This window comes from Taeniopygia guttata, chromosome 36, assembly GCF_048771995.1.
Source record: "Taeniopygia guttata chromosome 36, bTaeGut7.mat, whole genome shotgun sequence".
Lineage (NCBI taxonomy): Eukaryota > Metazoa > Chordata > Aves > Passeriformes > Estrildidae > Taeniopygia > Taeniopygia guttata.
This window is the reverse complement of record NC_133061.1, coordinates 999,451-1,025,768: the sequence shown is the minus strand read 5'-3', so window position 1 is coordinate 1,025,768 and position 26,318 is coordinate 999,451. Positions and strand designations below refer to the sequence as shown.

The following is a 26,318-nucleotide window of genomic DNA, read 5'->3' as shown; positions in this document are numbered from 1 at the left end:
GCGCCGCTCGGGATTGGCCGAAGCGGCGGCCAATGGGGGGGAAGGGAGCGCGGCGCAGTGCGATGACGTCACTCGCAGCGCGCCGCCGCCGCCGCTACCGGAGCGCGGCGGGAGCGGAGCGGGAGCGCGGCGGAAGTGACGTCACGGAGAGCGCGGGATGGGCGGGAGTGACGTCAGGTGAGGGGGGGAACTGGGAGGGACTGGGAGGGACTGGGAGGGAACTGGGAGGGAATGGGAGGGGGTTTGGGGGTACTGCTTTATACTGGTTGGGGGTTTGGGGTTACTGGGAGGGCACTAGGCCATACTGGGATGAACTGGGAGAGGGTTTGGGGTTACTGGGAGGGACTGGGAGGGCACTGGGCCATACTGGGATGAACTGGGCCATACTGGGATGGACTGGGAGCGAACTGGGATGAACTGGGAGTTACACGTTTGGGGTTTGGGGTTACTGGGATGGACTGGGAGCTCACTGGGAGTTACTGGGATGAACTGGGAGGTGACTGGTCCGTACTGGGAAGGCACTGGGAGGATACTGGGAGTTACTGGGATGAACTGGGAGGGACTGGGATGGACTGGGAGGGACTGGGAGGGACTGGGAGGGGGTTTGGGGGTACTGGTTTATACTGGTTTGGGGGTTGGGGGTGCTGGGAGGGCACTAGGCCATACTGGGATGAACTGGGAGCCCACTGGGATGGACTGGGAGTTACTGGGATGAACTGGGAGGTGACTGGGCCATACTGGGATGGACTGGAATGAACTGGGATTGACTGGGATGAACTGGGAGCTCACTGGGAGTTACTGGGATGGACTGGGATGAACTGGGAATGGGGTTTGGGGTTACTGGGATGAACTGGGAGTTACTGGTTTGGGGTTTGGGGTTACTGGGATGGACTGGGACGCACTGAGACCTCACTGGGCCATACTGGGCCAAACTGGGAGCGAACTGGGACAGACTGGGATGAACTGGGAGCTCAGTGGGGGTTACTGGGATGAACTGGGAGGTGACTGGGCCATACTGGGATGGACTGGGATGAACTGGGGAGGCACTGGGAGTTACTGGGATGAACTGGGAGGGGGTTTGGGGTTACTGGGATGGACTGGGAGTTACTGGGATGAACTGGGAGTGAACTGGGATGGACTGGGATGAACTGGGAGCTCAGTGGGAGTTACTGGGATGAACTGGGAGGTGACTGGGAGTTACTGGGAGGGACTGGGATGAACTGGGCCATACTGGGAGGGACTGGGATGGACTGGTTTGTACTGGTTTGGGGTTTGAGGTTACTGGGAGGGCACTGGGCCATACTGGTTTAGGCTGGGATGAACTGGGAGGGAAGTGGGACGTGACTGGGCCATACTGGGAGGGACTGGGATTGACTGGTCCCTACTGGGAAGGCACTGGGAGGAACTGGGAGGGACTGGGAGTTACTGGGATGAACTGGGGAGGCACTGGGAGGTGACCGGGCCATACTGGGATGGACTGGGATGGACTGGGAGTTACTGGTTTGGGGTTTGGGGTTACTGGGATGGACTGGGACGCACTGAGACCTTACTGGGCCATACTGGGACATTATTTTTTGGGGGTGAAAATGGGATTTGGGGTGTCCAAAAATCCCCATTGACTTTAATGGGGTAGACCTGGTGTCCCCAAATCCCCATTGGGTTTAATGGGGTAGACCTGGTGTCCAAAAAATCCCCATTGACTTTAATGGGTAGACCTGGTGTCACTAAATCCCCATTGGGTTTAATGGGGTAGACTTGGTGTCACTAAAATCCCCTTTGATTTTTAATGGGGTAGACCTGGTGTCCAAAAATCCCCATTGACTTTAATGGGTAGACCTGGTGTCTCTAAATCCCCATTGACTTTAATGGGGTAGACCTGGTGTCCAAAAATCCCCATTGACTTTAATGGGTAGACCTGGTGTCCCTAAATCCCCATTGACTTTAATGGGGTAGACCTGGTGTCCCTAAATCCCCATTGACTTTAATGGGGTAGACCTGGTGTCCAAAAAATCCCCATTGACTTTAATGGGTGAAAAAATTGGATTTTTGGGGGGATTTTTTAGTTAAAAATGGGATTTTTTTTGGGGTGAGAAATGGGATTTTTGGGTGGAAATTTTGAGTGAAAAATGGGATTTTTGGGATGATTTTAGGAGGGATTTTTTGGGTGAAAAATGGGAATTTTGGGGGTGTTTTTGGGTAAAAAATGGGATTTTTGGGGTGAAAAATGGGGGTACTTTTGTGGTGAAAAAGGGGAATTTTGGGGGCATTTTTTGGGTTAAAAATGGAATTTATTGGGATTTTTTTGAGTTAAAAAATGGGATTTTTGGGGTTTTTTTATGTAAAAAATGGGATTTTTGGGGTGAAAAATGGGAGTTTTTGGGGGGATTTTTTGGATAAAAATTGGATTTTTTTGTGATGAAAAATGGGATTTTTGGGGGAATTTTGAGTTGAAAAATGGGCTTTTGGAGGCATTTTTTGAGGTGAAAAATGGGATTTTTTGGGGTGAAAAATTGAATTTTTACGCAAATTTTTTGCATAAAAATTGGATTTTTGGGGCAATTTTTCAGGCTGATTTTTGGTGTGAGAAATGGGATTTTGGGGGGAGTTTGGGGATACTTTTGGGGTGAAAAATGGGATTTTTGGGCGAATTTTGGTGTGAAAAATGGGATTTTGGGCCTTTTTTGAGGTGAAAAAAGGGATTTTTGGGGTGAAAATGGGATTTTTGGGGGTGAAAAATGGGATTTTTGGGGGAATTTCGGGGTGATATTTGGGGTGAAAAATGGGATTTTGGGGGTGAAAAATGGGATTTTTGGGGGAATTTTGGATAAAAATGAGATTTTTTTTGTGATGAAAAATGGGATTTTTGGGGTGAATTTTTGTATGAAAAATGGGATTTTGGGGGCATTTTTTTAGGTGAAAAATCGGAATTTTTGGGAGTATTTTTGGGGTGAAAAATGGGATTTTGGGGGGAATTTTGGTGTGAAAAATGGGATTTTTGGGGCTTTTTTGAGGTGAAAATGGAATTTTTTGGGGAGAAAAATAGAATTTTTATGGGACATTTTTGAGTGAAAAAATGGGATTTTTGGGGGGAATTTGGGGGTGATTTTTAGGGTAAAAAAGGGATTTTTGGGGGGATTTTTTGGGATTCTTTTTGGATGAAAAATGGGATATTTTGGCAAAAACCGCGATATTTTGGGGGTGAAAAATGAGATTTTTTGGGTAAAAAATGGGATTTTTGGAGGGAATTTGGGGGTACTTTTGGGGTGAAAAGTGGGATTATTTTGGTGAAAAACGTTATTTTTGGGGGGCAAAAAATGGGATTTTTTGGGGAATTTTGGTGTGAAAAATGGGATTTTTTGGGGTGAAAAATGGAATTCGTACGGGAATTTTTTTGAGTAAAAAATGACATTTTCGGGGCGATTTTTCGGGGTGATTTTTGGGTAAAAAATGGGATTTTTGGGGGGATTTTTTGGGGTTCTTTTCGGGTGAGAAATGGGATTTTTTTGGTGAAAAACGTTATATTTTTGGGGGCAAAAAATGGGATTTTTGGGGTGAAAAATGCAATTTTTGGGGGATTTGGGGGTACTTTTGGCGTGAAAAGTGGGAATTTTTTTGAAAAAATGGGATTTTTGGGTTGAAAATGCATTTTTTTTGAGGGTTAAAAATGGGATTTTGGGTAAAAAATGGGATTTTTGGGTGGGAATTTCAGGGTGATTTTTGGGGTGAAAAATGGGATTTTTTTGGGGAATTTTGGTGTGAAAAATGGGATTTTGGGGGCATTTTTTGAGGTGAAAAATGGGATTTTTTTGGGGGTGAAAAATTGAATTCTTACAGGAATTTTTTGAGTAAAAAATCGGATATTTTGGGTAAAAAATGACATTTTCGGGGCGATTTTTGGGGGTGATTTTTGGGGTGAGAAATGGGATTTTTTTTGTGAAAAAAGTGATTTTTGGGGGTTTAAAAATGGGATTTTTGGGGGGAATTTGGGGTTGATTTTTAGGGTGAAAAATGGGATTTTTGGGGGGATTTTGGGAGTAGTTTTGGGCCGAAAAATGGGATTTTTTGGGGTGAAAAATGGAATTTTTACGGGAATTTTTTGACAAAAAATTTGGATTTTTTGGGTAAAAAATTGGATTTTGGGGGCGATTTTTTGGGCTGATTTTTGTGGTGAGAAATGGGACTTTGGGGGGACTTTGGGGGTACTTTTGGGGTGAAAAATGGGATTTTTGGGATGAATACAAGATTTTTGGGGCGAATTTTTGTATGAAAAATGGGATTTTGGGGGCTTTCTTGAGGTGAAAAATGGGATTTTTTGGGGTGAAAATGGGATTTTTGGGGTGAAAAATGGGATTTTTGGGGGGAATTCGGGGATGATTTTTGGGGTACTTTTGGGGTGAAAAATGGGATATTTTGGTGAAAAACGCAATTTTTTGGGGGTGAAAAATGGGATTTTGGGGTGAAAAACGCAAATTTTTTTGGGGTGAAATAATGGGATTTTTTGGGTAAAAAATGGGATTTTTGGGGTGAAAAATGGGGGATTTTTTGGGAAAAAAATGGGTTTTTTGGGGTAGTTTTAGAGCAAAAAATGGAATTTTTGGGGGGGTTTTGGGGTACTTTTGGGCCGAAAAATTGGATTTTTTGGGTAAAAAATAGGATTTTTGGGGTGATTTTTTTCGGTGATTTTTGGTGTGAAAAATGGGAATTTTGGGCTGATTTTTGGGGTGAAAAATGTGATTTTTGGCGCAGCTCCTGGGCCCCGCGGTGGTCGGCCGCCCCGTGTCCGTGCAGGTCGTGTTCCAGAACCCGCTCCCGGCGCCGCTGCCCTCGGCCTCGCTGCGCATGGAGGGCGCCGGCATCGCCTGCCCCAAGCCCCTGGCCCTGGGGTGAGACTGGTTATACTGGTTTATACTGGGAGGGACTGGGAGGGGGAAAATGCGGGAAATTCGGTGAAAATTGGGTGAAAAACGGGTGAAAAATGAGGAAAAAAACGGTGAAAAATAGGTAAGGAAAGGGTTAAATTTGGATTTTGGGGTTACTGGTTTATACTGGTTTATACTGGTTTATACTGGGAGGGGGAAAATGGAGAAAATTCGGTGGAAATTTGGCAAAAATTGGGTCAGAATCGGGTCAAAATGGGTATTAAAGGGTTAAAATATGGTAAGGAAAGGGTTAAATGGGGATTTGGGGTTACTGGTTCAGACTGGTTTATACTGGTTTGTACTGGGTGGGACTGGGAGGGGAAAAATGGGGGAAAATGGTGAAAATTTGGTCAAAATTTGGTAAAAATTGGGTGAAAATAGAGTAAAAATGGGTAAAAAAGGGTTAAGGATGGGTTAAAAAGAAGTTAAGAAAGGGTTAATGGGGATTTGGGGTTACTGGTTCTTACTGGTTTATACTGGTCCATACTGGTTTATACTGGTTTATACTGGGAGGGGAAAAATGGGGAAAATTCGGTGAAAATTGGGTGAAAATTGGGTAAAAATTGGGGTAAAAATGGGTAAGGAAAGGGTTAAATTTGGATTTTGGGGTTACTGGTTTATACTGGTCTATACTGGTCCATACTGGTCCATACTGGTCCATACTGGTTTATACTGGTTTATACTGGGAGGGAAAATGGGGGAAATTCGGTGAAAATTGGGTAAAAAACAGGTGAAAAATGGGTAAAGAAAGGGTTAAATTTGGATTTTTGGGGTTACTGGTTTGGACTGGTTTATACTGGTCCGTACTGATTTATACTGGTCCATACTGGTTTGTACTGGTCCATACTGGTTTATACTGGGAGGGACTGGGAGGGGGAAATGGGGAAAATTCGGTGAAAATTGGGTGAAAAATGGACGAAAAACTGGTGAAAAGTAGGTAAGGAAAGGGTTAATTTTGGATTTTGGGGTTACTGGTTCTTACTGGTTTATACTGGTTTATACTGGTTTAAACTGGGAGGGACTAGGAGGGAAAAATGGGGAAAATTCAGTGAAAATTTGGTGAAAATTGGGTGAAAAACGGGTGAAAAATGGACGAAAAACGGGTAAGGAAAGGGTTAAATTTGGATTTTGGGGTTACTGGTTTTTACTGGGTTATACTGGTTTATACTGGTTTGTACTGGTCCATACTGGTCCATACTGGTTTATACTGGTTTATACTGGGAGGGGGAAAATGGGGAAAATTCAGTGAAAATTGGGTGAAAAATGGACGAAAATTGGTGCAAAAATGGGAAAAAAAGGGAAAAAATGGGGGGAAAAGGGTTAAACTGGTTTATACTGGTTTATACTGGTCCATACTGGTTTATACTGGTTTATACTGGTTTATACTGGTTTATACTGGTTTATACTGGTTTATACTGGGATTTTGTGCACCAAAATTGGGAAAAAAATGGGGAAAAATGTGAAAAAATTGGGAAAAATTTGGAAAAAATTGGGAAAAATTTGGAAAAAAATGGGCAAAACTGGTCCATACTGGTTTATACTGGTCTATACTGGTCCATACTGGTTTATACTGGTTTATACTGGTTTGGACTGGCTTATACTGGGATTTTGTGCACCAAAAATGGGAAAAAATGGGGGAAAATGGGAAAAAATTGGGAAAAAATGGGGAAAAAATGGGAAAAAAAGGGGAAAAATGGGTTATACTGGTTTATACTGGTTCATACTGGTTTATACTGGTTTATACTGGTTTGTACTGGTTTATACTGGTTTATACTGGGATTTTGTGCGGGGGAGAACACCAAAAATGGGAAAAATTGGGATAAAATGGGAAAAAATGGGAAAAAATTGGGTAAAATAGGGGAAAAAAGGGTTTATACTGGTTTATACTGGTTTATACTGGTTCATACTGGTTCATACTGGTTTATACTGGTTTTTACTGGTTTATACTGGTTTATACTGGTTTATACTGGGATTTTGTGCTTGGGAGAGCACCAAAATTGGGAAAAAATGGGAAAAAATGGTTAAAAATGGGGAAAAAATGGGAAAAAAAGAGGAAAAAATGGGTTATACTGGTTTATACTGGTTCATACTGGTTCATACTGGTTCATACTGGTTTATACCGGTTTATACTGGTTTATACTGGTTTATACTGGGATTTTGTGTGGGGAAGAGCACCAAAAATGGGAAAAAGGGGGAAAAATTGGGAAAAATGGGAAAAAATTGGGTAAAATAGGGGAAAAAAGTGGTTATACTGGTTCATACTGGTTTATACTGGTTTTTACTGGTTTTGACTGGTTTATACTGGTTTATACTGGGATTTTGTGCACCAAAAATGGGAAAAAATGGGGAAAAATTTGAAAAAATTGGGAAAAATTGGGAAAAAATTGAGAAAAATTGGGAAAAAAATGGGCAAAACTGGTCCATACTGGTTTATACTGGTCCATACTGGTTTATACTGGTCCATACTGGTTTATACTGGTTTATACTGGGATTTTTGCGGGGGAGAACAACTGGGAGCATCAAAAATGGGAAAAAATGGGAAAAAATGGTTAAAAATGGGAAAAAATTGGGAAAAAAAGGGGAAAAATGGGCAAAACTGGTTTATACTGGTTTATACTGGTCCATACTGGTTTATACAGGTTTGAACTGGTTTATACTGGTTTATACTGGGATTTTGTGCACCTAAATTGGGAAAAAATGGGGAAAAATGTGAAAAAATTGGGCAAAAATAGGAAAAAATTGGGAAAAAAAAGGGGAAAAAAGGGGCAAAAGTGGCTTATACTGGTTTATACTGGTTTATACTGGTTTATACTGGTTTATACTGGTCCATACTGGTTTATACTGGTTTCCCCCCACAGCTCCCTGGGGGCGGGGCAGACGCTCCGGCTCAGCCAATCAGTGACGCCGCTCCGGGCCGGGCAGCGCCGCCTCGTGGCCACCTTGGAAAGCGCCGCCCTCCCCCCCCTGAGCGGCTGCGTCCAGTTCAGCGCCCAAACTGGGAGCACTGGGAGCACTGGGAGCCTTACTGGGAATACTGGGAGCACTGGGAGAGAGGAGAATCATACTGGGAGCACTGGGAGCACTGGGAATGGCGGCAGGCGGCTGCGCAGGAGGAGGGGGAGGCCTGGAGGGAGTACGGGGGGTTAACTGGGAGCACTGGTTTATACTGGGAGGGGGTTGGGGGCATACTGGGAGAGGGTTTGGGTCATACTGGTCCATACTGGGAGCACTGAGAACCATACTGGGAGCACTGGGAGCCATACTGGGAGCACTGGTTTGTACTGGGAGCCATACTGGGAGCACTGGTTTGTACTGGGAGCCATACTGGGAGCACTGGGAGGGGTTACTGGTTCATACTGGTCCATACTGGGAGCACTGGGAGTGGTCACTGGTTCATACTGGGAGCACTGGGAATGCCAAGACCCATACTGGGAGCACTGGGAGAGGGTTGGGGTCATACTGGTCCATACTGGGAGCACTGGGAGGGGTCACTGGTTCATACTGGGAGCACTGGGAGCGGTTACTGGTTCATACTGGGAGCCAAACTGGATCATACTGGGAAAGAGTTTGGGTCATACTGGTTCATACTGGCAGCACTGGGAATGCCAAGACCCATACTGGGAGCACTGGGAGCCAAACTGGGCCATACTGGGAGCACTGGGAGAGGGTTGGGGGCATACTGGTCCATACTGGGAGCACTGGGAGGGGTTACTGGTCCATACTGGGAGCACTGGTTTGTACTGGGAGCACTGGGAGCCAAACTGGTCCATACTGGGAGCACTGGGAGTGGTCACTGGTCCATACTGGGAGCACTGGGAGCTGTTACTGGTCCATACTGGGAGCACTGGTCCATACTGGTCGCACTGGTTTATACTGGGAGCCCCGGCGATGACGTCACCGCCCCGCCCGCCAATAAAATCGCTCTTCAAACCCCGCCTGGTGCGTGACGTCATTCAATGGGCGTGGCTAACTGGGGGGATTGCGCCGCTCGGGATTGGCCGAAGCGGCGGCCAATGGGGAGGGAGGGAGCGCGGCGCGGCGCGATGACGTCACTCGCAGCGCGCCGCCGCCGCCGCTACCGGAGAGCGGCGGGAGCGGAGCGGGAGCGCGGCGGAAGTGACGTCACGGAGAGCGCGGGATGGGCGGGAGTGACGTCAGGTGAGGGGGGAACTGGGAGGGACTGGGAGGGACTGGGAGTTACTGGGATAAACTGGGAGGGACTGGGAGGGACTGGGAGGGGGTTTGGGGGTACTGGTTTGTACTGGTTTGGGGTTTGGGGTTACTGGGAGGGACTGGGAGGGCACTAGGCCATACTGGGATGGACTGGGAGCGAACTGGGATGAACTGGGAGTTACACGTTTGGGGTTTGGGGTTACTGGGATGGACTGGGAGGGAACTGGGAGGTGACTGGACCATACTGGGAGGGACTGGGATGGACTGGGAGTTACTGTTCCCTACTGGGAAGGCACTGGGAGGGTACTGGGAGTTACTGGGATGAACTGGGAGGGACTGGGATGAACTGGGAGGGGGTTTGGGGGTACTGGGAGGTTACTGGGCCATACTGGGATGAACTGGGAGCTCACTGGGATGAACTGGGCCATACTGGGAGGAACTTGGAGGGGGTTTGGGGTTACTGGGAGGGACTGGGAGGGCACTGGGAGGTTACTGGGCCATACTGGGATCAACTGGGATGGTACTGGGACTTACTGGGATGAACTCGGATGTGACTGGACCATACTGGGAGGGACTGGGAGGGGGTTTGGGGTTACTGGGAGGGACTGGGAGGGCACTGGGCCATACTGGCATGAACTGGAATGAACTGGGAGTTACTGGTCCCTACTGGGAAGGCACTGGGAGGAACTGGGAGGGTACTGGGACTTACTGGGATGGACTGGGATGGACTGGGGAGGCACTGGGAGGTGACTGGGATGAACTGGGAGTTACTGGTTTGGGGTTTGGGGTTACTGGGATGGACTGGGACGCACTGAGACCTCACTGGGCCATACTGGGACAAACTGGGAGCTCACTGGGAGTTACTGGGATGAACTGGGAGGCACTGGGACGTTACTGGTTTGGGGTTTGGGGTTACTGGGAGGGCACTGGGCCATACTGGTTTATGCTGGGATGAACTGGGAGGGAACTGGGACGTGACTGGTCCCTACTGGGAGGGACTGGGATGGACTGGGATGAACTGGGAGTTACTGGTCCCTAGTGGGAAGGCACTGGGAGGGTTCTGGGAGTTACTGGGATGAACTGGGAGGTGACTGGGACATACTGGGATGGACTGGGATGAACTGGGATGAACTGGGAGCCCACTGGGAGTTACTGGGATGAACTGGGGAGGCACTGGGAGGGGACTGGGCCATACTGGGATGTACTGGGAGTTACTGGTTTGGGGTTTGGGGTTACTGGGATGGACTGGGACGCACTGAGACCTCACTGGGCCATACTGGGACAAACTGGGAGCGAACTGGGACGGACTGGGACCATACTGGGATGGACTGGGAGGTGACTGGACCATACTGGGATGAACTGGGAGGTAACTGGGGCCATACTGGGAGGCACTGGGATGTTACTGGGATGAACTGGGAGGGACTGGGAGGGGGTTTGGGGTTACTGGGATGGACTGGGAGAGAACTGGGAGTTACTGGGATGGACTGGGACGTTACTGGTTTGTGGTTTGGGCTTACTGGGACCAACTGGGACCTCACCAGTCCAAACCGGTTTCTCTCCCCCCCCCCCCCCAGCCCCTCCCCCTCCCTGCGCTTGGCCCTGGCCGGGGCCTGGTGGGCGCTGAGGGGGCGTGGCCTGGAGGGGCGTGGCCCGGGTGGGCGTGGCCCGGAGGGGCGTGGCTGGGGGCGTGTCCTGGCGCTGCTGGAGGCCGTGGGGGGCGGGGCCCCGGCGCTGCTGCGGCCCCGGCACCGCGCCCGCCTCAGCCTGGGGCTGAGGGCTCAGGTAGGCCACGCCCACTCCCTTTAAGCCACGCCCCCTCCGGTTAGGTCACGCCCACTCCCGTTAGGCCACGCCCCCTCCCCGTTAAACCACGCCCCCTCTCCGTTAGGCCACACCCACTCCCGTTATGCCACGCCTTCTCCGGTAGGCCACGCCCACTCCCGTTAGGCCGCGCCCCATCCTCGCCAGGCCACGCCCACTCCCGTTAAGCCACGCCCACTCCAGTTAGGCCACGCCCACGCCTTTTAAATCACGCTCTTTCTCCATTAGACCACGCCCACTCCCCGTTAGACCACGCCCTGTCCCCATTAGACAACGCCTACTCCTCGTTAAGCCACGCCCACCCCGTTAGACCACGCCCCCTACCCGTTAGACCACTCCCAATCCCAGTTAGATCACGCCCACTCCCGTTAAACCACTCCCCCTCCCCGCTAGACCACGCCCATTCCCGTTAAACCACGCCCACTCTCCGGTAAGCCATAACCATTCCCGTTAGGCCACGCCCACCACATTAGGCCACTCCCACTCCCGTTAGACCACGCCCACCCCGTTAGGACACGCCCACTCCCTTTAGACCATGCCCCTTACTGTTAAGCCACACCCCCTCCTCGTTAAGCCACTCCCATTCCAGTTAAGCCGCGCCCACTCCCGTTAGGCCATGCTCCCTACTGCTAGGCCACGCCCCTTCCCGTTAAGCCACGCCCCTTCCCGGTAAGCCACGCCCCTTCCCGTTAAGCCACGCCCATTCCCGTTAAGCCACGCCCACTCCCGTTAGAGCACGCCCGTCCCCATTAGACCATGCCCCTTCCCGTTAAACCACGCCCACCCCCGTTAAGCCACGCCCACTCCCGGTAAACCACACCCACTCACCATATAAGCCACGCCCACCCCGTTAGGTCACGCCCCCTCCCGTTAATCCACGTCTCCTCTCCATTAAGGCACGCCCACTACTGTTAAACCACGCTTACCCCGTTAGACCACGCCCACTCCCTGTTAGGCCACACCCATTCCCGTTAGGCCACACCCACTCCCTTTAAACCACACCCTTTCCCCATTAGACCACGCCCAGTCCCGTTAGGCCACGCCCCTTCTCGTTAAACCTCGCCCGTTCCCGTTAAAGCACGTCCACTCCATTTAAACCACGCCCCCTCCCGTTAGACCACGCCCCCTCCCGGTTAGGCCACACCCATTCCCGTTAAACCACGCCCATCCCATTAGGCCATGCCCACTCCCCGTTAGCCCACGCCCATCCCTGTTAGGCCACGCCTGCTCCATTAAAACCACGCCCACTCTCCGTTAAGCCACGCCCCCTCTCCGGTAAGCCACACCTCTTTTCCATTAAGCCACGCCCACGCCGTTTAAACCACGCCCATTCCCCATTAGACTACGCCCACTCCTGTTAAACCATACCCTATCCCCAAGAGGCCACGCCCATTCCCGATAGGCTACACCCACTTCCGTTAGACTACGCCCCTTCCCGTTAAACCACGCCCTTTCCCCGTTAAGCCACGCCCTTTCCCCATTAGACCACGCCCTTTCCCCGTTAGGCCACGCCCACTCCCGTTAAACCACACCCACTACCGTTAGGCCACGTCTCCTCTCCATTAAGCCACGCCCACATCCTTTAAACCACGCCCACTCCCATTAGACCGCGCCCCTTTCTCTTAAACCACGCCCACTCCAGTTAAACCACGCCCCCTCCCATTAGACCACGTCCACTCCCCGTTGGGCCATGCCCACATCGCAAATTCCCTCCCGTTGTGGTTAAACCACGCCCATTTTGAGATAGACCACGCCCACTCTGTGCTAGGCCACACCCACTGCGGATAATTGATGCTTATGTCACTCCCACCCCTCTAAACCACGCCCATTCTGCATATTAATGGATTAAAACCACGCCCTCCCCTCTGTAAGCCACGCCCACTTAGCTAGGCCACGCCCACTACGCGAATTATTGCGTTAGGCCACACCCATTGTTGGGATTTAATTCGTAGGCCACGCCCACCCCTCTAAACCACGCCCATTCTGCATATTAATGTGTTTAAGCCACACCCATATTGGCACAAAGCCACGCCCACTTAGCTGAGCCACGCCCATTGCGGTAATTATTGAGTTAGGCCACGCCCACTCCTCTAAACACCGCCCATTGTGGGAATTAATGAGATTAGGCCACGCCCATTCCTTTAAACCCCACCCATTGTGGGAATTAATGAGATTAGGCCACGCCCATTCCTTTAAACCCCACCCATTGTGGGAATTAATGATGATTAGGCCACGCCCACTCATCTAAACGCCGCTTATTGTGGGAATTAATGAGGTTAGGCCACGCCCGTTCCTTTAAGCCCCGCCCACTGCACGTTTAGGCCACGCCCACTCATCTAACCCCCGCCCATTCCCCACCTTGGCCACGCCCCTTCCCATATAGGCCACGCCCACCCGTCCCCAAGCCCCGCCTACCCATTTAAGCCCCGCCCCCAAGCCCTGGCCCCGCCCCCAGGTGGTGACGTCACTGCTGCGGGAGCTCGGCCCCGCCCCCGCCGTGCTGGACGCGCTGGATTGGCTGTTCCCAGAGGGGGCGGGGCCAGCGGGAGGCCACGCCCTCGGGGTGAGACTGGGATGAACTGGGAGGGACTGGGAGGGACTGGGAGGGACTGGGACGGAACTGGGCCATACTGGGAGGGACTGGGGCCATATTGGGAGAATTGGGAGGGACTGGGAGGGAACTGGGATGAACTGGGAGGGACTGGGATGAACTGGGAGAAACTGGGAGGGAACTGGGATGAACTGGGAGAAACTGGGAGGGAACTGGGATGAACTGGGAGGGACTGGGTGGGACTGGGAGGGGACTGGTTTATACTGGGAGGGGACTGGGAGGGACTGGGAGGGACTGGGATGAACTGGGACATTACTGGGATGGACTGGGATCATACTGGGATGAACTAGAGGGGACTGGGTGGAACTGGGATCATACTGGGATGAACTGGGATGAACTGGGAGGGACTGGGACCATACTGGGATGAACTGGGAGGGACTGGGACCATACTGGGAGTTACTGGAAAGAACTGGCTTGAACTGGGATGAACTGGAAGGGCACTGGGGCCACACTGGGTGAACTGGGACGTTACTGGGATGGACTGGGACTATACTGGGATGAACTGGGATGGACTGGGAGGGAACTGGGATGAACTGGGAGGGACTGGGAAGCCAAACTGGGCAAACTGGGAGGGAATTGGGATGAACTGGGAGTTACTGGGATGGACTGGGAGGGGATTTGGGCTCACTGGGATGAACTGGGGCCATACTGGGGCGTTACTGGTTTGTACTGGGAGGGACTGGGAGGGAACTGGAATGGACTGAGATTGACTAGGATGAAACTGGGAGGGGCTGGGCCATACTGGGATGAACTGGGATGTACTGGGAGGTTACTGGTTTGCACTGGGAGGGACTGGGATGAACTGGGAGGAACTGGGAGGGACTGGGATGAACTGGGAATGGGGTTTGGGGTTACTGGGATGAACTGGGAGTTACTGGTTTGGGGTTTGGGGTTACTGGGAGGGGACTGGGAGCTACTGGGATGAACTGGTTTGAACTGGGAGCCCCGCACCCCCTTAAACCCCTCCCGGGGAGGGGGGGGCATGGCCTGATCAAGCCCCGCCCCCTCATTAACATATACACCCCAAAGGGGGCGTGGCCTGATCAAGCCCCGCCCCCTCAGCCCCCCCAGGAGCTGCCCCTGGTGGGCGTGGCCGAGGAGCACTTCCGGGAGCAGGTGCTGGGAATTCTGGGAAGTGGGCGGGGCCTGGAGCCCTTCCTGCAGGTGAGACCAGTATAAACCAGTCCCCTCCCAGTTCATCCCAGTTCATCCCAGTATGGCCCAGTCCCTTCCCAGTTCATCCCAGTACGGCCCAGTCCCCTCCCAGTCCCTCCCAGTTCAAACCAGTGACCCTCCCAGTATAAACCAGTATGGCCCAGTGACCTCCAGAGTCTCCCAGTATAAACCAGTAACACCCTGGGGACCTCCCAGTATGGCCCAGTCCCCTCCCAGTTCATTCCAGTATGGCCCAGTGACCCTCCCAGTATAAACCAGTATGGCCCAGTCACCCCAAACCCCATCCCAGTTGATCCCAGTTCCCTCCCAGTATGATCCCAGTTTATCCCAGTCCCTTCCAACCCATCCCAGTCCAAACCAGTCCAAACCAGTCACCCCAAACCCCATCCCAGTCCCCTCCCAGTCCCTCCCAGTCCCTCCCAGTTCCCTCCCAGTCCCTCCCAGTTCCCTCCCAGTCCCTCCCAGTTCCCTCCCAGTCCCTCCCAGTACAAACCAGTCCCCTCCCAGTCCCTCCCAGTCCCTCCCAGTCCCTCCCAGTCCCTCCCAGTCCCCTCCCAGTCCCTCCCAGTCCCTCCCAGTCCCTCCCAGTCCCTCCCAGTACAAACCAGTTCCCCCCAGGAGTACGGGCCGTGTTTCCGCCGTTCCCTTTTCCGCCTTTTCCTGGAATTTTTGGGCCGTGTGGAGAGCGCCCTGCCCCCCCCCGACCTGCCCCAGGTGAGTCTGGGGGCGTGGCTTCACTAAACCACGCCCCTTTACCGTAAACCACGCCCCTTTTGTCATAAACCATGCCCCTTTTGTCCTAAACCACGCCCATTTTGTCTTAAACCACGCCCCTTTTGTCCTAAACCACGCCCCTTTTGTCATAAACCACGCCTCTTTTGTCTTAAACCACGCCCATTTTATCATAAACCACGCCCCTTTTGTCCTAAACCACGCCCCTTTTGTCCTAAACCACGCCCCTTTTGTCTTAAACCACGCCCCTTTTGTCCTAAACCACGCCCACTTTGACATAAGCCACGCCCCCTTTATGGGGAACCACGCCCCTTTGTTTTAAACCACGCCCCCTTTGTCCTAAACCACGCCCTTTTGTCCTAAACCACGCCCCTTTTGTCTTAAACCACGCCCACTTCATCCTAAGCCACGCCCCTTTGTCCCAAACCACGCCCACTTTGACATAAGCCACGCCCCCTTTATGGAAAACCTCTCCCCTTTGTCATAAGCCACGCCCATTTGTTTTAAACCACGCCCCCTTTGTCCTAAACCACGCCCCCTTTGCGATAAGCCACGCCCCTTTGTTAAAAACCACGCCCCTCTATGCGAAACCACGCCCCCAATTGGTAAGCCACGCCCCCTACATTAAGCCCCGCCCCCTTTCCCTCATATGCACAAAATGGCGGAACAAAACAAAATGGCGGAATGGGGATAGAGAAGGGGAAACTGAGGCAGCGAAATTGGGGAAAATTAATGGGAATTTGGGAAAATTCAATAATAATTAAGGGAGATTTTAGGGAATTTAATTAAAATTGGTAAAAATGGGGGAAAATTTAGAGATTTTAAGTAAAATTTAGTGAAGTTTTAAGGAAAATGGTGGAAAATAAGGAAAGTTCAAGGAGAATTCAATAAAAAATTAATGAAAATGGAAGAAAATTTACACAAAATTAATTAAAATGACGGAAAATTCAGGAATTTTAAATAAAATTTAGTAAACTTTTAACAAAAATGGTAGAAAAATCGGAAAGTTCAAGGAGAATTCAATAAAAAATTAATGAAAATGGAGGAAAATTTAGACAAAATTAATTGAAATAAAAGAAAATTTAAGTGGAATTAGGAAAAATGGCAGAAAATTTAGAAAATAAAATTCAATTAAAAAATTAACGAAAATGACAGAAAATTTAAGTGGAATTAGCAGAAATGGCAGAAAATTCAGAAAATAGAATTCAATTAAAAATTAATGAAAATGGCGGAAAATTTAGACAAAATTAATTAAAATGACAGAAAATTTAAGTGACATTAGGAAAAATTGCAGAAAATTCAGAAAATAAAATTCAATAAAAAATTAACGAAAATGGCGGAAAATTTAGACAAAATTAATTAAAATGACAGAAAATTCAGAAAATAAAATTCACTAAAAAATTAATGAAAATGGAGGAAAATTTAGACAAAATTAATTAAAATGACAGAAAATTTAAGTGAAATTAGGAAAAATGGCAGAAAATTCATTAAATAAAAATCAATGAAAAATTAATGAAAATGGCGGAAAATTTAGACAAAATTAATGAAAATGACAGAAAATTTAAGTGAAATTAGCAGAAATGGCAGAAAATTCAGAAAATAAATATCAACAAAAAAATTAATGAGAATGACAGAAAATTTATGTGGAATTAGGAAAAATGGCAGAAAATTCAGAAAATTCACCCCAAAATCACCTAAAATTTGCCCCAAAATTTGCAAAAATTCACCCAATATTCACCCCAAATTCACCCAAAATTAATGAATATCACCAAAACTTCACCCAAAATTTCCAAAATTCCTCCAAAATCACCCAAAATTTGCCTCAAAATTCATGCAAAATTCACAAAAATTTCCCAAAATTCACCCAAAATTTCCCCAAATTCTTCAAAATCACCCCTAATCCACCCCAAAAAAATCGAGAATTTACAAAAATCCCCCAAAATTCCCCAAAATATCCTGAAATTCACCAAAATCACCCAAAATTTTTTCAAAATCACCCAAAATTCACCACAAAAGAACCACAGATTAAACAAAATTACCCCAAAATTCACCCCAAAATCACCTAAAATTTGCCCCAAAATTCGCAAAAATCACCGAAAATTCCCCCAAATTCCCAAAAATCACCCAATATTCACCCCAAATTCACCCAAAATTAATGAAAATCACCAAAACTTCACCCAAAATTTACAAAATTCCCCCAAAATCACCCAAAATTTTCATCAAAATTCATGCAAAATTCGCAGAAATTTCCCAAAATCCACCCAAAATTATTCCAAATTCTTCCAAATCACACCAAATTTACCCCCAAGAAATCGAGAATTTACAAATCCCCCAAAATTCTCCCAAATATCCCGAAATTCACCAAAATCACCCAAAATTTTTCAAAATCACCAAAAATTCACCACAAAAGAACCACAGATTAACAAATTTGCCCCAAAATTCGCAAAAATCACCAAAAATTCCCCAAAATTCAATGAAATCACCCAAAATTCACCCCAAATTCACCCAAAATAATGAAAATCACCAAAAATTCACCCGAAAATTCACAAAATCCCCCCAAATCACCCAAAATTTGCCTCAAAATTCATCCGAAATTCACAAAAATTTCCCAAAATTCACCCCAAATTCTCCCAAATTCTTCAAAATCACCCAAAATTCACCCAAAAAAATTGAGAAATTACAAAAATCCCCCAAAATTCCCCCAAATATTCCGAAATTCACCAAAATCACCCAAAATTCACCACAAAGGAACCACAGATTAACAAATTTGCCCCAAAATTTGCAAAAATCTCCCAAAATCACCCAAAAATTGCCTAAAAATTCATCTAAAATTCACAAAAATTTCCCAAAATTCACCCAAAATTCCCCCAAATTCTTTAAAATCACCCCAAATTCACCCAAATAAAATCGATAATTTACAAAAATCCACCCAAAAAATCGAAAATTTAAAAAATCCCCCCAAATTTCCCCCAAAATGCCCCAAAATTCCCCCAAAAAGCCCCAAAATTCCCCCAAAATTGGCCCCGAATCCCCTCGGCCTCCCCTGGCCCCTCCCCTTTCACAAGCCCCGCCCTTTTCTCAAGCCCCGCCCCTTCACAAGCCCCGCCCCTTCACAAGCCCCGCCCCTTTTCCCTGATTGGCGCAGCTGGAGCGGCTCTGCCGAAGCCACGCCCCTCCCGGCTCCAGGCCACGCCCCCTCTCCCGCCTGCAGCGTTACTTTGCGGAAGTTCGCCACGCCCACCCAGGTAGGCGGGGCCTGAAGGGGTGGGGCTATCTATGCAAATGAGCTGCCTCATTTAATGCAAACCCCGCCCTCAGCTCCATTGGCACGCCCACTCCCTGCTGAGAAAACGCCACTCACGTGAGTAGCCACGCCCATTATGCTCCCCGCTTAATTGGCTCGCTAATTAATATGCTAATTAGCGTTATATTAATGCAGGAGAAAGCCCCGCCCCTGCCGCCGCAGGCTCCGCCCACTCCGCATGGCCCCACTAGGTGAGTTCCCCTCATTAGCATGGAGCGAACCATTCTCACAGCGGGGGGAGGCTTGGGCGGCCAATGAGCTTTTGGGGTGAATTTTGGGAGCCAATCGCAGCGCGACGCGGCAGGGGAGCGCTATGACGCATGACGTCACCCAACTAACGTTTCAACAGCGAAATTTGGGGTTAAAAACGGCATTTTTGGGGTTCCCCTCGACACCGCCGCGACGCAAAATGGCGGGCGGTAAATGGCGTTGATTGACAGCGCGTCTAACCAATCAAACGCGTTTAGAACCAGGAAGCGCTGTCGGAACTACAAACGGCGCCATTTTTATTGCTGGCAAAAGGCGGGCGCAATGTGCTGATTGGTGAATAGCCCGGAAGCGCTTCGTCCGCCATTTTAGTTAAGGGCAGTGCGGGCACTGCGGGAGGGGCTTCTGTTCCGCTTCCGCCCGGCGGCTCCGAAGGCGCCGCAGCCGCCACGATGCTGATCAAAGTGAAGGTTGTTTTTGGGGCAAAAAACGCGGATTTCGGGCAAATTTAGCCATTTTCCTCCTTCCCCGAGGGTTGTGGGGAGGCGCGGGGGGGATTTGGGGTGAAAAACGCGGATTTGGGGCGGGTTTGGGCGGTGAGGGGGCGCGCGGTGCATTGTGGGATGATGGCGGCCCCACAGACGCTGACGGGGAAAGAGATCGAGATCGACATCGAACCCACGGACAAGGTGAGCGCCCAGTATGGACCAGTATGGACCAGTACGGACCAGTATGGACCAGTATGGACCAGTACGGGGCAGTGGGGGGAGGGAAGGAGCGGATTAAGGGGAGGGGGGAAGCGCCAGGGGGCTCCCAGTTCATCCCAGTTTGATCCCAGTCCATCCCAGTATGGCCCAGGGCCGTCCCAGTTCATCCCGGTATGGCCCAGGCCCCTCCCAGTCCATCCCAGTTTGATCCCAGTCCATCCCAGTTCATCCCAGTATGGCTCAGGGATTTCCCAGTTCATCCCAGTACGGCCCAGGGCCCTCCCAGTTCATCCCAGTATGGTTCAGGGCCCTCCCAGTTCATCCCAGTCCATCCTAGTTCATCCCAGTATGGCTCAGTCTCCTCCCAGTCCCTCCCAGTCCATCCCAGTATGGCCCAGTCCCCTCCCAGTCTATCCCAGTATGGCTCAGTCCTCTCCCAGTTCATCCCAGTATGGTTCAGTCTCCTCCCAGTTCATCCCAGTTTGATCCCAGTCCATCCCAGTATGGCTCAGTCTCCTCCCAGTCGATCCCAGTCCCTCCCAGTGCCATCCCAGTTCATCCCAGTATGGCCCAGTGCCCTCCCAGTCCATCCCAGTTTGATCCCAGTCCATCCCAGTCCTTCCCAGTATGGCCCAGGGCCCTCCCAGTCCATCCCAGTTTGATCCCAGTCCATCCCAGTCCTTCCCAGTATGGCCCAGTCCATCCCAGTTCATCCCAGTTTGATCCCAGTCCATCCCAGTTCATCCCAGTATGGCCCAGTCCCCTCCCAGTTCATCCCAGTATGGTTCAGTCTCCTCCCAGTTCATCCCAGTATGGCCCAGGGCCCTCCCAGTGCATCCCAGTATGGATCAGGGTCCTCCCAGTTCATCCCAGTATGGCCCAGGGCCATCCCAGTACATCCCAGTATGGCCCAGTCCCTCCCAGTTCATCCCAGTATTGCCAAGGGCTCTCCCAGTTCATCCCAGTTTGATCCCAGTCCATCCCAGTTAATCCCAGTATGGCCCAGGGCCCTCCCAGTTCATCCCAGTTTGATCCCAGTCCATCCCAGTATGGCTCAGTCTCCTCCCAGTACATCCCAGTTTAATCCCAGTCCATCCCAGTTCATCCCAGTATGGCTCAGTCTCCCCCCAGTTCATCCCAGTTCCTCCCAGTGCCCTCCCAGTTCATCCCAGTATGGCCCAGGGCCCTCCCAGTGCATCCCAGTATGGCCCAGAGCCCTCCCAGTGCATCCCAGTTCATCCCAGTATGGCCCAGTCCATCCCAGTTCATCCCAGTATGGCCCAGTGCCTTCCCAGTACATCCCAGTTCATCCCAGTATGGCCCAGTCCATCCCAGTTCATCCCAGTATGGTCCAGGGCCATCCCAGTTCATCCCAGTTTGATCCTAGTCCATCCCAGTATGGCTCAGTCCCCTCCCAGTCCATCCCAGTCCATCCCAGTATGGCTCAGTCCCCTCCCAGTCCATCCCAGTCCATCCCAGTCCCTCCCAGTTCCCTCCCAGTTCGGTTCAGGGCCCTCCCAGTCCCTCCCAGTCGCTCCCAGTCCCTCCCAGTCCCATTTCCCCCCCAAACCACCGCCGAGTCCTCCAATCCGCCCCTCCCCTCCCCTTTCCCCTCCACTTCCGGCGGCCGCTCCGCTCCACTTCCGTTTCTCTATGCTCAAAATGGCGGCGCCCATATACTCCTGCCCAAACACCGATCCCCTCACGGCGCGGCGGTGCCGTAATTTAGCCCAGATGTGCCCCAAATGTGTCCAGATGTGCCCCAGATGTTCCCCAAATGTGCCCAGATGTTCTCCAGATGTGGCCAGATGTGTTTTTTGTGCCGCAGGTGGAGCGGATCAAGGAGCGCGTGGAGGAAAAGGAGGGGATCCCCCCGCAGCAGCAGCGGCTGATCTACAGCGGCAAGCAGATGTGGGCGGGGCTTGGGGCGAAGGGGCGGGGCTTGAGGGAAAGTGGGCGGGGTTTGTGAAGAATGGGGTGCTATTAAAAGGGGGCGGGGTTAAGGGGAATGGGCGTGGTTTGTGCGGAAGTGGGTGGGGTTTGCGGTTAAAATGGGCGTGGTTTGTAGAAAAGGGGCGGGGCTAAGGGAAAGGGGGTGTGGCTTAAATGAACGGGGAAGGGGCTTGAGGGAAATGGAAAAACAGTTGAGGGGAAATTTGGGTTAAAATGGGAAATTTTGGTTAAATTGGGGAAATTTGGGGGAAATTTGGGTTAAAGTCAGAAATTTGGGTTAAAAATGGAAAAAATTGGGTCAAAATTGGGGAAATTTGAGGGAAATTTGGGGTAAAAATTGGGAAACTTCTATTAAAATAGAAGAATTTGAGAGAAATTTGGATTAAATTTGGGTTAAAATCAGAAATTTGGGTTAAAAATTGGGAAACTTCAGAAAAATTGGGTAATTCTGGGGAAATTTGGGTTAAAAATTGAGAAACTTTGGGGAAATTCGGGTTAAAATTGTGGAAATTTGAGGGAATTTTGAGGTAAAAATTGGGAAACTTCGGTTAAAATGGGGAAATTTGGGTTAAATTTGGGGGAAATTTGGGTTTAAAATGATAAATTTAGGGGCAATTTGGATTAAATTTGGGTTAAAGTAGGAAAGTTTGGGTTAAAATTGGGAAATTGGGGGAAATTTGGGTCAAAATTGGGAAAATTTGAGAGAAATTTAAGGTAAAATGGGGAAATTTGGGTTAAAATTTGGGAAACTTCAGATTAAAATGGGGAAATTTGTGCTAAAAATGGAGAATTTGGATTTAATTTGGGTTAAAATGGGGAAATTTGGATTAAAATGGGGAAATTTGGGGGAAGTTTGGATTAAATTTTGGTTAAAATAGGGAAATTTGGGGTAAATTTGTGTTAAAATGGGGAAATTTTGGTTTAAAAATGGAGAAATTTGGAGGAAATTTGGATGAAATTTGGGTTAAATCGGGAAATTTGGGTTAAAATTGGGAAATTTTGAGGGAAATTTGGGTTAAAAATTGGGGAAACTTCGGGTAAAATGGGGAAATTTGGGTTAAAAATTGGGAACTTTGGGGGAAATTTGTGTCAAAAATGGAAAAATTTGGGGGAAACTTGGATTAAATTTGGGTTAAAATTGGGAAATTTGGGTTAAAATTGGGGAAATCTGAGGGAAGTTTGGGTTAAAATTGGGAAACTTTGGTTAAAATGGGAAAATTTGGGGGAAATTTGGATTAAATTTGGGTTAAAATTGGAGGTTTGGGTTTGAATTGGGGAAATTTGGGGGAAATTTCTGGTTAAAAATTGGGAAACTTCGGTTAAAATGGGGAAATTTGGGTTAAAAATGGAGAAATTTGGGGCAAATTTGGATTAAATTTTGGTTAAAATTGGGGAAATTTGGGTTAAAAATTGGGAAACTGCAGAAAAATATGGTAATTTGGGTTAAATTGGGGAAATTTTGGGGAAAATTTGGATTAAATTTGGGTTAAAGTAGGAAAGTTTGGGTTAAATTGGGGAAATTTTGGGGAAGTTTGGGTTAAAATCGGGGAATTTGGGTTAAAATGGGGAAGTTTGAGGGAAATTCGGGTTAAAATGGGGGAATTTGGGTTAAAAATTGGAAAACTTCGGTAAAAATGGGGAAATTTGGGTTAAAAATGGAGAAATATGGGGGAAATTAGGATTTAATTTGGGTTAAAATGGGGAAATTTGGGTAAAAATGGAGAAATTTGGGGGAAGTTTGGGTTAAAATTGGGAAATTTGGGTTAAAATTGGGGAAGTTTGAGGGAAACTTCGGGAAAATGGGGAAATTTAGGTGAAAAAACGAAAAACTTTGGTAAAAATGGGGAAATTTGGGTTAAAAATGGAGAAATTTCGGGGAAATTTGGATTAAATTTGGGTTAGAAATGGGGAAATTTGGGTTAAAATTGTGGAAATTTTAGGGAAATTTGAGTTAAAAATGGGGAAACTTCTGTAAAAATGGGGAAATTTGGGTTAAAATGGGTAAATTTGGGGAAAATTTGGGTCAAAAATGGAGACATTTGTGGGAATTTGGATTAAATTTGGGTTATAATCGGAAATTTGGGTTAAAATTGTGGAAAATTGAGGGAAATTTGGGTTAAAAATTGGGAAACTTCAGTTAAAATGGGGAAATGTGGGTTAAAAATGGAGAAATTTGGGGCAAATTTGGATTAAATTTGGGTTAAAATTGGGAAATTTGGGTTAAAAATTGGGAAATTTGAGGGAAATTTGGGTTAAATTGGGGAAATTGCGTCAAAAATGGAAAAATTTTGGGCAAATTTGGATTAAATTTGGGTTAAATCGGGAAATTTGGGTTAAAATTGGGGAAATTTGGGGGAAATTTGGGTTAAAAATTGGGAAACTGGTTAAAATGGGGAATTTTGGGGTAAAAATTAAAAAATTTGGGGGAAATTTGGATTAAATTCGGGTTAAATCGGGAAATTTGGGTTAAAATTGGGGAAATTTGCGGGAAATTTGGGTTAAAAATGGGGAAACTTCAGTTAAAATGGAGAAATTTGGGTTAAAAATTGAGAAATTCGGGGGAAATTTGGAATAAAATTGGGTTAAAAATGGGAAATTTTGGTTAAAATTGTGGAAATTTGAGGGAAATTTGGGTTAAAAATTAAGAAACTTTGGTAAAATGGGGAAATTTGGGTTAAAATGGGGAAATTTGGGTTAAAAATGGAGAAATTTGATGGAAATTTAGATTAAATTTGGGTTAAAATGTGGAAATTTGGGTTAAAATTGGGGAAATTTGAGAGAAATTTGGGTTAAAAATTGGGAAACTTCGGTTAAAATGGGGAAATTTGGGTTAAAATGGGAAAATTTGGGTTAAAAGGGGGAAATTTGGGTCAAAAATGGGAAATTTGGGGGAAAATTGGGGAAATTTTGGCATAAATTTGGGGTAAAATCGGGAAATTTGGGTTAAAATGGGGAAATATGGGTTAAAATGGGGGAATTTGTGTTAAAAATGAGAAAATTTGCGGTAAATTTGGGTTAAAATTGGGGAATTTGTGCTAAGATGGTGGAATTTGCATTAAAAATGGGGAAAATTGGGTTAAAATGGGGAAAATTTGGGTTAAAAATGAAGAAATTTGGGTTTTTAATGGGGAAATTTGCATTAAAATTGAAAAATTTGGGGTGAATTTGGATTAAAATTGGGAAATTTGGTTTAAAAATGGGGAAGTTTTGGTTAAAAAATGGGGAAATTTGGTCTAATTTTGGGTTAAAATGGGGAAATTTAGCTTAAAAACGGGAAAATTTGGGTTAGAAAATGGGGAAAATCTGGGGAAAATTGGGGTAAAAATTGGAAATTAGGGGGAAATTTGGGGTTGTGTTTAATGGAGTAATTTGGGTTAAATTTGGGGTAAATTTGGGTTAAAATGAGGAAAATTTGGGTACAAAAATCCTGATTTTTTTCATTAAAATTTGGGCCAAAAATGGCCAAATCTCGATTTAAAATTGGGGTGAAAATGGGGCAAAAATTGACAAATTTGGTTAAAAATTTTGTTTAAAATGGGATTTATGGATGTGGGCGTGGCCAGTGTGGGCGGAGCCAAAGTGGGTGTGGCCAACACTATGGGCGTGGCTTAAGAGGCCATTTTGGATTGGGTGTAATGTCATATGGGCGTGGCCATGGTATGCTAATTATGGGTGTGGCTTTGCACCGGAAGTGGGCGTGGCTTTGGGGTGACAAATAGTAAAATGAGTTTGCACCGGAAGTGGGCGTGGCCTAAGTGGGCGTGGCCTCTTTTTTTGGCTCCTCCCCCAGGAACGATGAGAAGACGGCGGCCGACTACAAAATCCAGGGGGGCTCCGTCCTCCATCTTGTCCTGGCGCTGCGAGGGGGCGTGGCCAGGCCCTGAGGGGGCGTGGCCAACAACAGGCCACACCCCCCTCCCCCCTTTAAACCACGCCCACCCCCCTTTCCCCCACCCCTGAGCTCATTTCCTATTAATGGATCCGTTATTATTTAATAAAGTTCGTCTGATGACGTCATCGCCGCGTTTGTGACGTCATAACCCTCTCGGTGATGTCATTTCCTGCATTGAAAATCGAGGTGGGCCCCACTTTGTGGCGGCGTTGCCCTTTTAAGGCGGCGTTGCCCCTTTAAGAGCGTTGCCCCTTTAAGAGCCGTGTGGGACCCACTTTGTGGCGGCGTTGCCCTTTTAAGGCGGCGTTGCCCCTTTAAGAGCCGTGTGGGCCCCACAGGCCGCGTTGCCCTTTTAAGACCTTTATAAAAATCCCCATTTTTGCCCCAAAATTCTCCATTTTTCGCCCCAAAATGTCGATTTTTAACCCCAAACCAGCCAATCCCACCCCTAAAATTAAAATTTGGTCATTTTACCTCTCAAATCCTCATTTTGTGCCTCAAAAATCCGACATTTTTCCCCCCAAAATCCCAATTTTGATGCTTAGAAAACCCAAAATCGCTGTTTTTAAACCCAAAATCAACGTGACGATTCCAAAATCTCGTTTCATCCCCAAAACTAAACAAATAAAACATTTTTAACTCCAAAATCCTGATTTTTCACCCCAAACTCCCCCATTTTCAACCCTTTATTTTCCCTCAATACCCAAACCTAAAGACTGAAGCCCCAAAATTCCCATTTTTCACCCCAAACTCACCTTTTTCCCTCAAAAAAAACCCTTTCACCCTCAATCCTCCTACTTCTCACCCCAAATTATTCATTTTT

The 26,318-nt window shown here is 48.0% G+C and overlaps 1 protein-coding gene across 16 annotated transcripts; it reads left to right on the top strand.

The window, feature by feature from the left end:
• Window positions 1–142: 142 nt before the first annotated feature.
• LOC121468783 (ubiquitin-like protein NEDD8) lies at window positions 143–25,620 on the top strand. Of its 16 annotated transcripts, none has more exons than XM_072921245.1 (11): window positions 143–177; window positions 10,667–10,874; window positions 13,369–13,476; window positions 14,554–14,688; window positions 15,319–15,414; window positions 18,578–18,677; window positions 18,751–18,793; window positions 18,872–18,927; window positions 19,585–19,673; window positions 21,479–21,561; window positions 25,394–25,620. In XM_072921245.1, exons 1-11 carry the CDS (start codon window positions 158–160, stop codon window positions 25,485–25,487), a joined length of 1,032 nt encoding a protein of 343 aa, XP_072777346.1. In that variant the 5' UTR covers window positions 143–157; the 3' UTR covers window positions 25,488–25,620. The 16 variants fall into 16 exon arrangements, 13 of the variants coding, with proteins under 13 accessions (XP_072777346.1, XP_072777347.1, XP_072777350.1 ...); XM_072921246.1 differs by lacking the exon at window positions 143–177 and adding an exon at window positions 8,933–9,077 and having other exon boundaries at window positions 14,587–14,688; XM_072921249.1 differs by lacking the exon at window positions 143–177 and adding an exon at window positions 8,933–9,077 and having other exon boundaries at window positions 19,585–19,632.
• The last annotated feature ends 698 nt before the right edge of the window (window positions 25,621–26,318 follow it).